At 50.7% G+C, this 13,860-nt stretch overlaps 1 protein-coding gene across 2 annotated transcripts in view; it reads right to left on the bottom strand.

Annotated features, from left to right (window-relative positions):
• The window catches only part of GABRQ (gamma-aminobutyric acid type A receptor subunit theta), an 82,661-nt gene extending 69,931 nt beyond the window's left edge, over positions 1–12,730 (bottom strand). The window contains exons 1-2 of one of the 2 annotated variants that reach the window (XM_005514060.4): positions 11,714–12,730; positions 7,649–7,737 (exon numbers count right to left, since the gene is read on the bottom strand). In XM_005514060.4, the coding sequence (XP_005514117.1) occupies positions 7,649–7,737; positions 11,714–11,793 (169 nt within the window). In that variant the 5' untranslated portion in view covers positions 11,794–12,730. The remainder of the gene's footprint in view (positions 1–7,648; positions 7,738–11,713) is intronic. The other variant, XM_005514059.4, reaches the window with a different exon arrangement.
• Between the last annotated feature and the right edge of the window lie 1,130 nt (positions 12,731–13,860).

Below are 13,860 nucleotides of genomic sequence, written 5' to 3'. Positions count from 1 at the left end.
TTCTTTTCCTTTTTGATAGAGGGTGGATTTGCTCTGAGGATGACGCAGGATTACGTATCAGAGGATAACACTGACAGTGAGGTCCCTGGCTGATTTGCTGAAGCAGCTGATAGCCGTGCAGTGAGTGAGGGGGAGGCCTCCAGGAAAGGAAAGAAGATGTTTGTGTCGCTGAGTCCTGTCCGCCAGGACTGGATGTGTCACAGGGGTTCCTACATGCTCCTTCCTACACAAGTCACCTATATGTCACAGGTTTTTGTGAACTCTGCATATCTCTCTCTTGGGGCGTTGGGGCTGAGCACTCACAGCTGTGGCTGAAATCAATAGGAGCTGTGCTTTGCACACGCAGTGTGCTGGCTACAATGCTGCTAAGTATTCTGGTAAAGCAGGTGTTTTGGCTGGACACCCCACAGCAGGGGATACCTTCGACTCCTTGGAGCAGAGGTGTACACATTTTCATGCTGTACAACAGTTATAAAAACAACTAATTCTATGTTGTGAGCAGGTCTGAATATAGAGCAGTCAAGAAAGTACAAGTCCAAAATTGTCTTTGACTGCTCAGTCCCAGGCTTTGCATCAGACATACATCTCACTCTAGTCTAGCTAAGTCTGTCCTAATCACCTGCCACGACCCCCTCAGCTAGTCCCCACTGGCACGCTCCCAGCCTGTCCCACTCTTGAAGGAAGGCAAAAAGAAAGATCAGCTTCATGTGGAAATGGCATCTCTTGTGTGCTCTGTAGAGGTGTTCAGGAGGAAGCAATTGTTGGACCTCGGCTCCTGATGTACCCTCACAAGGGGACCAAATATAAATCCAGGGAGAAACTCCAGTCCTCTTCTTTCTAAAGTCCTGAGTATCTGACTTTACAGCCTCAAAGTCCTTTTCACAGCATGTATTTCCCATAAAAAGAGCAAAGTGAAAAAAATAGAAATTCCATCATGTGGCAATGTGTTAACATTCACATATGTCCCAAGAAGGACTGGATCCTTTCATTTCCTGCCATTTCAGTTAATGAAGTAAGACACAACAGCAGGAGGTTGTCATCTTCCTTCTGGATTAGCCCTAGAGAGGATGCGACCCATGGTCTGGAGCCAGAAGTCATGTAAATGGGGGAGGAAGTGATGGCTACACAGCTGCAGCCAGTTTTACTGACCAAGAACATCCTCTTCTTAACGCCCTTTTCTCAGAAAGGAAAGCGGGACTACTGGCAGCCCCCGTGTCATATCCACCTTTTCTTTGGCCATGGGTGACACTGGGCTTTGTAGACCTCTTGAGGCAGCTCCTGCCTCAATTGATTTCTTTCCCCAATCTGATCCATCTTTACCCCTCTGCTTTCAAATTCAGAGCTGCTCCTCTATCGTGCCAGGGTACGGGGAAGGAGGGGTGATATTTCCCACTGCTGCAAGGCTCTGTGAAGTGCAGCATTGCAGGTTAACCCTGTCTCCAGCTTTGGGCAATTTCTCCTGCAGACAGTGAAGGAGATGGCCCTGGCAGAGGAATGCCTTCCTGCTGAGTCTCAATTCCCTGCCCCAAAAGCGTGTAAAAGAGTTGGCTCAAGGCATCTCAGAAGCATAGGGAAAATTGAATCTGGCTGCTTTGAGATTTAAACATTTCTGCACAGAAGTGGAGGGGAAGAGATCTCAAGAGCTGAGGACTAAGCCTTGGAAAGAAACATTTGGAGCTCCTACTGCCCCCAGTACAGGCAGCCCAGGACCAGCACCTGCCCCACTGCTGGGCTGCCCCCTTCCCAGCCCCACATCCCAGTCGTCCCGCAGCAGCACCACCCCTCTGGGATGCTGCACCCACACAGGAGATGATGGGGCTGCAGCGCTTTTGCCAGCTGGGTCACAAGCAGCACCGGGCAACCGCCAGCTACACGTGCACCTGGGCCAGCCCTGCTGGATGAACAGCCAGTCGCACCCCCCAACATTTTATGAGAGGAAAAAAATCCAGCATGTACATACCTCCAGCTTGTTCTCAGAAATTTGCTAATCGTTTTGCCAAAAAACTCCCCCCCTGCCCTTTGACAAGTCAAAACAAGCTAGCTGCATGGAAAAAACACAACCACTGTGGCTGAACCTTATACGCAGTGGAAAACAGGGACATTTTCAGGAAGCCTTAACAATACACAATACCACCAGCCTTGACTACGTAAGAAACCAAATTCTCATTCCTTCCACTACAGGACCACTAAGACCATCTGTTTCTGAGCCACACAAGGCTGGTGGACCAGGGCTCAGGCCCCCCTCTGTCTCCTGCCGCATTCATGCCAGCCAACACAGCCGCTCAGCCTGCCAGCCCCGCCAGTTTCGGAGCCCTGAACTACTGATGATGCTTCACTGCAACACTTTATGCATCAGCAATCATTTATTTTTACAATTCTGGGTTTCAAGTGATGCTGTTACCCAGAAAAGGGCTGAGGATTTCATCCTAGGATCCACTGAATTTGGAGTGGCCTTTGAAGAAGAAATGCTGGGGAACAATCAGGACAGGGGGGCAGGCTGGCTCGCAAAGATGGTGCAGGAGTGATGGAGCAAAGAGGGGCTGAGGGCATGAGAAGCAAAGGAGAGAAAGGAGGGAGACCAAGATATTGCAGCTGAGGACAGGTTTGGGTGTCAAAGGAGGGGGTTGAAACTGAGCAAGGGTGATGAGAGCTGGGAAGCCTGGTCCATGCCACAGAGCAGATGAGGAGCAGCGGACAGGCTTGTTTCAATCCAAGATCCCCTAAGCACTAATTGCCCTTCAAGAAGCCTGTCTTAAAAATGGGGCAGGGAAAGCTGCTGGATGCACAGGCATGGAAGCATAGGATTAACTGTGTAATCCTGAGGGCTTCTTGGTCATTCCTTTTTCACCAGGCATTTTCAGACATTGTGCACAACAGCCAAGAGAAACAGTAAGAACCCTGCACTGTAGGTGGGCGAGGGGCAAGGAGCAGAAAATGCTCTCACCTTGCTTTTGGCTAACAAGATCTGTAAATGACGCTGGGAAACTATAACGGGTCCCCTTTCCATACGCTCCTTGAAAGTCTTGCAAAGATTTGGGCTGGAAATGTTGTACCAACAGAGAGCAGCCGAGTCACTGAGCTCAAGTGGGATCCTCCTGCCATTCCTTCATTGCCTTCTCTACCCTGGGGCAATACAGTCTGCCTTCTTTTTTTCTTTCTTTTTTTTTTTTTTTTCTTCTCCTTGGAACTAATGCTTCTGAAAGTGAGTATCTAAAAGCACTTACAAGGGTTCTGCTCTGAAAGCTCCCTCCCTCTCTGACCTGTGGCCCTGTAATGCTTCCCAGACCCAATCTGCAGCATCGCCTGCTCATCCAGTCCTAAATCATGAGCATCCCATTTGCCTTACTGTGGTGTGATGATTGTACTTGCAATACACCCACTGAATATTGCCTCCTGTATTGTCCATCCCGCAGGCCAGGGCCATCTGGGTGACACCTACTTGTGGTTTGATTTCCCTGTGAGATATGGTGCCCTGTTCCCCCAGAGTTCAGCAGGCTTCCCACCATACCCTGCCAAAAGACCTTGCTCTGCATCGTTGCTGATCTTGCACAGCCATGACAGAGATGTCCCTCTGCAGCAGACCAAGAGCCCTGGCTGGATCTTTCTCTCACCCTCCAAATCACTCCTAGAAGGCTGTTCCAGATCCTCAACATAATCCTGGCCAAACCCCTTAGAGCTGCTTTGCAAAGAGCTCCCTGTCCTTTCAGTTTCAGGCCATGTCCTTGCTCAGCCCATGAAAATTGTTCCCTGCATGTCACACCCTGCCACTGTCCAAGATGGTGTGCTGGGCTTGATGGTGTGATGGGCTTGAAGGACTGTGGCTGTGAAGTAAGAGGGCACTGTCCAGGGCTCCCCTGGCTAGAAGGGTTTACCACCTGTGCCCAGATGACTGATGTACTTGTTGGTCCTTCAATGCCAGCCCCTTTACTTCACCTCTCCTGGTGCTTGACCCCCTTGGGCTTCCTCCACTGAGCCAGGATGGTTTTGTGGAGGAGTTGCTCCCAGATTTTTCCATCACCTCCACATGGCTCCAATTTTCCCCCTTTCTCCTGTGCGTCCCCCCATTCAGCCCAGCTCCTCAGATGAGCATGTCACAGTCATTGCCACAGCATCACCCCTGAGAGCCGACCTGTTCATCAGCCTAATGGGTTTCCAAGGGGGTGGGGGGGAGGGGAGGAGAGCGAGTGGCTGATGCTTCTCAGCCACTCAGCTCGGCCCAGAGCTAACGAGGCATCTCAAAATTAAAAAGTGAACTGCAATCCCCAGCAGGCCTGTCCTCCTTTTGGCATTAGTCGGAGTTCTCTTTCTCTCTCAAAAAAAAGAGGACTGGGGAGGCCAGAGATGCATTTGGAGCCATTGAAGCACCACATCCCGGGGACAATGGGGGTGCTGGAACAAGGAGGGCAGCCTGGGGCTGCTGTGCCTTGGAAGTACTGGTTCTTTTAGCAATGTTGTGAGGGGCGAGATCTGCCTCGCCAGGCCAAGGAGCACAAAAATGGTACATGGGAACAGGCTCTTCCAGTACCTCTACAACCAAAGATCCCCAGCTCCCTACTGCTCTGTGTGCAGCAACTGTGGGTGTGTGGAGGAGGCACCCCAGGACATGGAGGTGTCACCTTGCCCTCAGTGGACAGTGCAGGGGTGATTGCCACCAGGCACTGAAATGGGGGGAGGATGGCAAGAAGGAAACAACACTCCTGTAGCAGGAAGATATGGGGAAAACAGGCAGGGCAAGAGCAGAGAAGACAGGAAGGGATGGCACCTGGTTTATTGCTTTTGTGGGTTGCATTTCTCACGTGGGAATCTGTCTGGGAAGGACCTTTCTCTGCCTGCACCTCTGGAGTGCCCATTACTGGCTGCTCGGACCTTCCTGCCCCAGGTGCCCTCGTTCTTGAGCTGCAGAGGGCAAAGGGCTCTGGCTTGTAGAGGTGCTCACTGGAGCAGCACAGCCTGGCTCACAGGCTACTGAGTAGTAGCTGCTTTGCTCCTGTCCTCTCCATTCCTTGTGCAGGCAGCTGCCTGTCGAGCCAGAACCCTCAGTCACTGCAGGGCCAGTCCTGAGATGGCCCCATACCATTCCTCCAGAGAACATGTCTCCTGCCACCCCTCCAAGATGTTGTCTTGGACATTCATAGCTCACCCTGACTGTTCTTCCTGGGATGAGAGCACAGGTGGGTGAAGAGGGTTCGCCTCCCTCAGCAAGGATGGCCTACACCCATCTTGCCCAGCTAGAAGGCAGCTGAAGGGTGGCAGGATGGTCCAGGTGGAGCATGAGGAAGGCTGCAGGGCTGTGTCCTGGAGAACAGCCCATCCTCAGGTTGCTGGGCCTGGGGTTCAGTCCAATCCTACACATCCTTGAGACATAGCAGGTCTGTATAAACACAGGTTTCAGGGCTTTGCCCAAAATGTGCCTTTTTCAGCTGCACACAGTTTATTGGGGAACTTCACCCTCCCCGCAACAAGGCTATGGATGAACTAGAATCCACAAAGCATTAGACATATCTTGACATGATCCCACTGGAATTCTCCTAACAATGGATTTGGCCCAAAATCTCAGAGAACAGGTGAGCTCTAGAGACAGCAGTGGAGCAAGAAAACTTCCATCCCATTCCCCTGGGCTTGTAATGCTAATGATCTCCAGCTTTCAGATTCACCTGTCCACCCACCCTTCCCTCAACTGTAAATGCTGCAAAGGTGATTTTGTCTAGATAAGGTTATCCTCAGGGAGAGGGGGTCAGACATGCTGAGAGTTAGGGCATCCCTGCACGCTAAGCACCAAAAGCACGGTCACTGGTGCTGCCAGCCTGGACTTTGCACTCATGAATGAAGGGAAGGACAAGAAAGGGTGCAAAGCAACAGCGAGATGAGTGCAGGAAAGGGGTTACCATAGTCTTTCTATTTCTCTGCTCGAGTGAGGGAAAATGCAGTTTGTACTTTGGGAATTCAGAATAAAATTAAATAAAATGTAACAGTTGCCCCAAACCATCCATTTTACAGTCAGGAAGGACGCAGTGCCTGCTGAGAGCAGCCCATGCACCACACATACCTGGCAGGGTCAGCAGCACCGCCTGCCCTGAGCCCCGTGCTGCCTTGCCCAGACTGAAGGAAGGGGAGGCCCATGTCCTGGGGGGTGGCTGGATGACCTGGGGACCTGTCATCAGAGTGCACAGGCTGTGAAATGGACCTGGGATACTGGACCTCCAGCCCCAGTTACTTGTACCACCCTTCTGCTCTGTGCCTCCGCGGAGCCAGATCGCCTACTGTTTTACTGTATCATAATCATCTCAATGGCTTACAAGATGGTTTTCTTGCAGTTTTTATGTCATCTCTGCAGTTCTCCCCCTCATAAAATGTGACTGCACCAATTCCTGTGATTTGAGCTGGTCAGCTAATAGGGACATTTTGTGTTTCCCAGACAAAGCCTTTAAATCAAATCCAGCCATATCCCATGTTCAAAGGAGAGAAGGGAGAGGAGGGGAATCCCTGTTTCCTTGCAGACAGCTGCAAGCCCTTCTGAAGCAGATCTGAAGGGCAGGTGGATGGGGCAGGTTTGGGTGAGATGCAGGGAAACCTGAGGTTTCAGAGGAGACACATTTGTTCATGGGGTCATGGGAAACTAGAATACACTGGGGTGACTTCAAAACCAGATGAAATCAGTGGGGATATTCTTCCACCCCCAACTTCGAGGAACACTTGGGGGAAAACTCCTCCCTTGCATCACCATGGAATTGGCCCTGGCATCTCTTCCCCTCGAGAGCACAGGCATGGATTTGCTTCCTTGCAGTCGTCTGCAGAAGAACATCTTGATGTGGTTCCTGTCCTCCTGCAAGCTGAAGATCCTCCAATCCCACACATCTCCCTCATGAGGAGGAAATAGCATTTCCCAGAAAAGCCTGAAAACAGCCAAGCTTGGCAGGCTGAAGCCAGAAGTCCTCCAAATCCCCCTCCCTGTGCAATCAGCTGTGGTTCTCCACTGCCTGCTCCTCTCCAACAAATGGACTTCAACTGTACCCTGGAGCACGACAGTACCCGAGGTTTATTTTGTATTGTGTATCCACCAGGATGAGAAAGAGAAGGCCCTTTCCATTCTCCTTTTTGCTCACAGGACAGGACACAACAGAGGAATTGCAGATCCTTGCATCTCCTACTGAACAGCAGCCACACCACCAGCACCCCAGGGAATGTTTATCCTGTATTGTTGCTGAGGGGGCAGCCCAGCAGCCCAGCCAACGATCACCCCAAACCTCTGCAGGGTAAAGAGCTAAAATATCCTGCACTGGGAGCAGAAGTGGAGGTGGGATGACCTTTTGTCTGTGATGGAAGAACATTTGGAGCAGAGGAAAAGCAGAGTGTCTCTGTCCCAGCAAAACATCCCCAGAAACACCACACCATGGACAACCCAGCTACCTGCAGAAATGGGTGATGATTGGGGGAGAGGAGATGGTGAGAGAAGGAGAAAAAACAGAAAGCAAGAAAGAAATGTGAGGGGGAAGGCAAGAAGGAGACGAGAGCTAGCAAACAGCGGAGGGCAGGAGATGTCAGATGGGAGCATTTCACAAGGTCAGTGTGTGCTGCGGGTGGCCAAGCCAGCAGCATGGACACACAACAGCCCCCGTGCTCTGCTCCCCACAACCGGCCGCCACCATACCTCCAAAGTCAGGCCTGAGGCGGACGTCATAGCCCTTCAGCAGTTTGTCCACAATCTCTTTCACCACAGAAATATTCCCAGTGGATGGGCTGAAAGACAAAAGAAGAGAGTCCTCGTCATCTTGTGTGCCATTGGCTATGAGGGTGGGGTCCTGGCCAGGCAGCACCACCACAGCATCCCTACGCCAAAGCACCTGCGTGTGCTATTGACACCCTAGTCATAGGCAGGGCTCCCCCATTTTGTTTCTCACTCATATTTTCTGTCCCTGGCACAGCTCTTGGCGCTTGACCTGCACACAAAACTCATGAAGTCCTAAGCTGTCCTGGGGGGTGGCACTGGGGTCTCAGCAGGTATTTTGGCTCCTCTTCTGTGGCTCACCCCAATTCATGGGTACCTCAAACTCCATATGCCCATGATTCTGCATGAAGTGTGTTTGCATCCCAGTGGTCCCACACTCCTCAATGTGGGCACTGCTCACCACACATGTTCTCCCTGGCCACCAATGCACACACCCAGGGCACCTCACTGTGCCCTTCCTGTAGGTGGGTGCACACATACACACACAGGCAGGAATTGTCCTTTCTGTCCCATCAAGGCATGCAGAGGGTGGCTGCAGTCCCTTGCAGGACTCGCTTTCCTTCCCCTACCACAACGGGCACTTTTCCCTGGTCTCATACTGCACAACGTGGACTTGTAATGCACCAAGGTCCCCACTGCACAAGCCCCCCCAGCAGGTCCCCTGCACTGTCACATACTCCCATGTAATCTCTGCTTCTCAGCGCACCCAGGTATTTCTTCATATTATTGAAGTAAAGGAAAAAACAAAGCTCCTTTTGTCCTACGGCCTCAACATACAGCTGATCTTTGGCATGGAAACATTTATCTTCTGTCACTCAGCATCACCGTGACTTCTTAGCAACATGAATCAAGACACAGAGATGGGGAAGGAGAGTCCATCTTTCCCTCTGTGTGCCAGAGCAGCAATCCTTTCCCTCCCAGCCCTCTGACTTGCACACAGGACAGGCAGCCATCCTCCCTAACACTGACCCAGCTCCTCCAGCCATTTCAGCAAGAAAGGAGCTCCCTCTAAAAACAGCCCAAGAGCCAAAGTGAAGGTGCGAAACCAGAAAGCAGAGAATGCTAAAAATATTGAATCTATTCAGTGCTGCAGAGTATCTAGGTTTTCCACCTGAATACCCAGCCTCTGTGCCTCCCTCGTCCCCTGCTTTGCATGAGAATAGAGACCCTGTCAGTGACAACTGCTGCTCTTTGCAGTCACCCACCACAACAGCATGTCTCCCTGTCAACACTGCCTCCCACATTCATCCAAGTCAAGTGGAAAGCTGCTCCATAGCACTACCTCTGCCAGTCAGCCCAATGCCTCGTTGGCCACTGGGTTTTGCACTGACATGTCTGTATGCAGGCACACATGCAGACATGCATGTTTTCCTGATTGTACAGGGGATGTACAGAGTCCATGCCTGTACATGCAGACACGCAAACACATGAAAGCGCTGAAGCTTAAGGGTACAGCTGTGAAACATGTACAAACCACCCAAGTCTGTGTGGAGGTGACTGTGGGTGCAGAACTTGCTCCATTGCCTTATGATGAGACACTGGGCTGTGGGCACGATGCAGGAGCACGTATGCAGGAGCACTGAAACAGGCATTTGTGGGTGCCTGAGACTGGGTTCCCAAGGGCCCAGATTATCTGTACAGGTGTGGGTGGAGGCATGTGGGACCACTGGGGAGTCTGGGCATGCGTTAAGGCTCTGGATGCACAGCCTGCCTATGTGCAGAGATTTCTCAGCCAAACAGGGATGTACAAATGTGAGACAGCACACTTCCCAGGCCCAGCTTTGGTGTACAGACAAACCTTTCAGCACTTGTGCTGCTGGGGCAAGGTGTCCGAGCTGCATTTCTGAGCATGCACCTTAGAGGGGTACAGCTCTTTATTGCATTGCTTTTATTACTGTAAAAAGGCCAGAGAGCTGTGCACAGGTGGACATTTTCACAACACTGTGCCTAGGCTTGTAAGGTCTGCTTACACCTGGGGATTTCCATGCAAGTATGTCAGGGTTTGCAGCATGCTTATGTGTATCTGCTCACTGTGGATTGACAGTGTACATTTGGTTGTCACTAGACAGTCATTCCTAGGTACATAGATTTCCATATTCATAGAGTTCCATATTCATTGTATAAACACTAGGTATTTCTCAAGGGATTTAGGCACTTCTATTTAGCTTCACACAGCACATCAACTCAGGAAGCAGTGTTACCTCCTTAATATAGGCAAGGAAACTGAGGCAGAGACAGTAACCAATGTGCCAGGGGCCCTGCAGAAAGAAGTAGAGTGAGAAGGGGATACAGGGGCTCTTTCCTCCTCATCAGCTACAAGTTGGCTCAGTGAGAGCATAAACTGGTGTCATGGTTAAGGGCAAGGTCTCTCGCCTCTCAGTGCTCCTTTTGATCCAAAAAGCCACGTCCTTCCTGCTGAACAGGCAAGTTGTGCATATGCCCAGCTGTGGGTGAGCAGCTGCATGTAAGTGCTATTTCTGGCAAATGTGGGTCTGCATCCGCTTAGGGAGCACGTACATCCAGCCTGTGAACTGAATTTTTGAATACTGTGTCCCTGACTTTGTGTGGGTGTGCATGTGCTTTGCATATGCACGTATACTTGCAGCCAAACCTCTACATATATGTGCACCATGCTGCTGGCTGGGTTGTGTGGGAGTAGCTGAAAGCATGTGCACATGGGAGAGTGTTTTATCTCCAAGGTGTGCACAGATATACATGCAGATTATAGGTGAATATCAGTCCATAAGCAAATATAAACACACATGCAAGGACACATCTGACACAGGCTTTTGATATGGGCATGGCTCTTTACACATTTTTTTGAACACTGCCACTAAACATGCCTGTGTATGTGTCCATACACAGCGGAACCATGCATGAATGGTGTGGGTAAGGTGGGCATGAATCTGCGCATGTGCGTGTTTATAACTATGGGAACATAAATCTTTGTATATACAGATCTGCAAGGCTGTGCAGGGACCTGCATGTTCAGTGTTCATGGCTGAGCAAGGAAATGCCACAGCTCCCCCTCCCCAGCAGGCTTCGTGCACGCTGTCGGCACAGAGGTACAAACCCACCTGCCCGCATGTGTGAGAACGGAGAGTGAGGAGGTGTAGGCAGCGCTACTCCTGGGTGTGAAGGCAGCAGATAAACGCGTGTGTTAAGCAAACAGGTGTGCTCTGTACACCTTGTCCAGGCTGGATGGTTGCTTGAACCTCCGGCTGTTTGGTTTTCTCCTGGTGCTCAAGACACATACCAGGAATAGCTGCAGCTTTAGCACGCAGGGTATTAGCACAAACACTGACATGGCTACACGCAGAGCAGGTGAAGCATACTGTGCTCTGTAGGTGTGTTGTGAGACACACGTGTGTGCACCCAAACGGACATGGATGAATGCGCACATGCAGCAATGTATCTGAACGGACAGCACCCACAGATGATCATGTTGAACGCCATAAATCTGCGTGGAGGCACAGACGCAGGCTTCGCCTCCCATGCACCGCAGAGCTGGGGCTTTGGTACAGGCACAGAACCCTTGGATGTGAGTGTGGCTGCGTGCGTGCTCTGTGCGTGTGTGTGTGTGCAGACACAGGCACAGCCAAGCCAGCCCTGTGCCGGGGTGCTTATGCACGCAGCCCGGTGCCATCCCCTCCCTCAGCTCCTATGGACACCATGTTCCCCAGCAAAACGCTTCATTTTGCCATCTTCCCCCAGGTCGCGTACGGCGGGAGGACGGGGAGGGGGGGGACGCGCTGCAAGTGGGCTGTGAGGTGGGCTCCGTCTGCTCCACATCTCATGTATGAGCAACCCTCCTCCCCGCAAAATGACACAGACTGGGAAATAACAGCAGGCAGCACGGAAAACAATTTGGGGGGAAAAAAACCCTCCCCTTTCCCACATACAAATCAATGGAGAAAATCCCAAACAAAACCAAACCAAGCCTGTATCAGCCCCCCTGCCCCTGCAGGCTAAGATCGCAATTCTTACCTTTGCGCACAGCAGGCGAGACAAAGAGCTGCTAAAGCAGAGACAATTCCACTCAATCTGTCTGCCTGAAATGTCCACATTTCCACAAAGACGAAGGATGAAAAAAGATCTTTGGAGGGGAGGGGAAAGAAGGATGGTTCTTCTGAAATCCCCCTCCAAAAAAAGGGGGGGGGGAGGAGGGAAAAAAGAAACCAACCCCCCCCAGTTAATGATTTCCTAGAGAAAAAGAATAATGAAAAAAAAAATTAAAATGTGGGGGAAAAATATCCCCCCCCCCTCCTTCAGTGCCAGTCAAAGAATTCGTTTCTTCTTCCTTTCAGCATCCTCTCAACAAGAGACATCCTCTGGCAATGGATAAAATCCCAAGAGAAGGAAAAATAAAATGCCCCCAAATGGGCTCAGCAAAATGTGAAATCGAATCTCACAGGTATGCAGGGGAGGAGAAGAATTAACAAAAAAAAATGAAGGAAAAAAAAAGAAAAAAAAAAAAAAAAAGAAAAAAAAAAGAAGTCAGTGTCCCCCTGAGCACTCCACTTGGATTATTTTTCCTCCTGCTCTTTTGCCATCCAGTTCTGCAGATGTTGCATGGCTCCTGCTACCCACCTTCAGAGAAGAGGAGGAGGAGAAAGAGAGAGAGAGTGTGTGTGTGTGTGTGTGTGTGAGAGAGCGGGGGGGGGGGAGGCGTGAGTTATCGAGATATATGATTTTATTCTGGATTTTACCTGCTTGTTCCCCCTTCCCTCTCTATTTTCCGAGGGGGAAGGGGAAGCAACCCAACCCCACTGTGCAGTTGTTTTATTTTAGGGAAATCTCAGGCTCGTCACTTGAAATGTTTGGAGCTTTTTCTGAAAGTGTTAAAAAAAGCCAAACCAAATGTAATCCAGTAAATAAATAAATACGTATATGCATGTGTAGAAAATAAATAAATCCCTGTCTGTGGAAAGAGCTGCTCTCCAAGGGAGGACTGGATGTCTCTCTAGTGCTGTTGCTGCAGCTCCTGTGGAGTTTTGCTGCTCATTGCAAAGTCACAGGAGGAAGGGAGGAGAGAGGGAGTTTGTGGATGGGGAGGGGGACTCTCCAGACAAATTGGGATCCTGACGTCATGGCTGACAATATTAACCCCTGCTGGCTTGCAGAGGAGATATTTTGGTTGTTCTTTTCACAGGGAGGTGTGAGCAGGGGAGAGGAGGGGAAAGGTGATGGCATTTTGGCAAGCAGGGGGGATGTGCCTGGACAATAGTGGCTCAGCTGCAAGCACTGTTGGGTGCTGCAGTTTCCTGAAATAGTGTGATCAGCAAAGCCTGAGCTGCTTCCTTCAGCCACAGAGATAAAAAAGAAGGTGATTTACAAAGATTCCCCCACGCCCCAGGGCAGAGTGGCCTGATGGCCTCCTTCTGGAGCACTGGGGAAGACCTGAAGTCTCTGGTGGGGCTGGAGTCTTCCCCAGCCCAGGGAAGCCCAGCTTAAGAGGGTTGCTCAGCTTTCCCTGGAGGTTACTGTGTTATGGGTATAATACAGTTTAGGGAAAAGGGAGCCTGGACTTCCAGAAATGCTGCTGAGGACCAGCTCCTGGTGCTCTGGCTTTGCCTGCTGAAATGGTAATAGCCACTGAAACCTTCAGAGTCATGATCTCTTGTGTACCAGCTTCTGATCTTTTTCTTAAAAACATGATATAATTGAGGAGTTCTACATCTCTGTATCAGGCATGCAGTAATGTATTTCCGTGGAGGATTTTTTCCTAGGAAAAAAAAAGAGATCCAGCAGCACTTCGAATGCAGAGCAGAAGCCATGGCACAAGGAGAAAATGTCCAAGCCCTCGTGCCGGAGCTGTCCCAAATGCCATCTCCTGTGCACCTCCCTGACACTTGTGTATTGACGATCTATAAATCCCTCCTGGGCTAAGGTGGCAAAGCAGATATGTCACTGAAACTGGGCAGAATGAGGTCCAAAATGCCCTTGAAGAGCACAGACTCATCCTGCCTTTCCCTGCAGGGAGACCTGCCCCAGCCCCAGCTGGGCAAATCCTTGGCTCTGGAGTTCATGATGCTCCCCTCCCTCATGCCTGGTATGGCTCTTTGTAGTTTCCTCGTCTGAGTCACACCACAGATCACATACTCTGCACTCCTCTCAGAAACAGGGATAGAGAG

The sequence above is a fragment of the Columba livia genome, chromosome 12, assembly GCF_036013475.1.
Source record: "Columba livia isolate bColLiv1 breed racing homer chromosome 12, bColLiv1.pat.W.v2, whole genome shotgun sequence".
Taxonomy (NCBI): domain Eukaryota; kingdom Metazoa; phylum Chordata; class Aves; order Columbiformes; family Columbidae; genus Columba; species Columba livia.
This window is presented reverse-complemented; position numbering and strand designations above follow the sequence as displayed.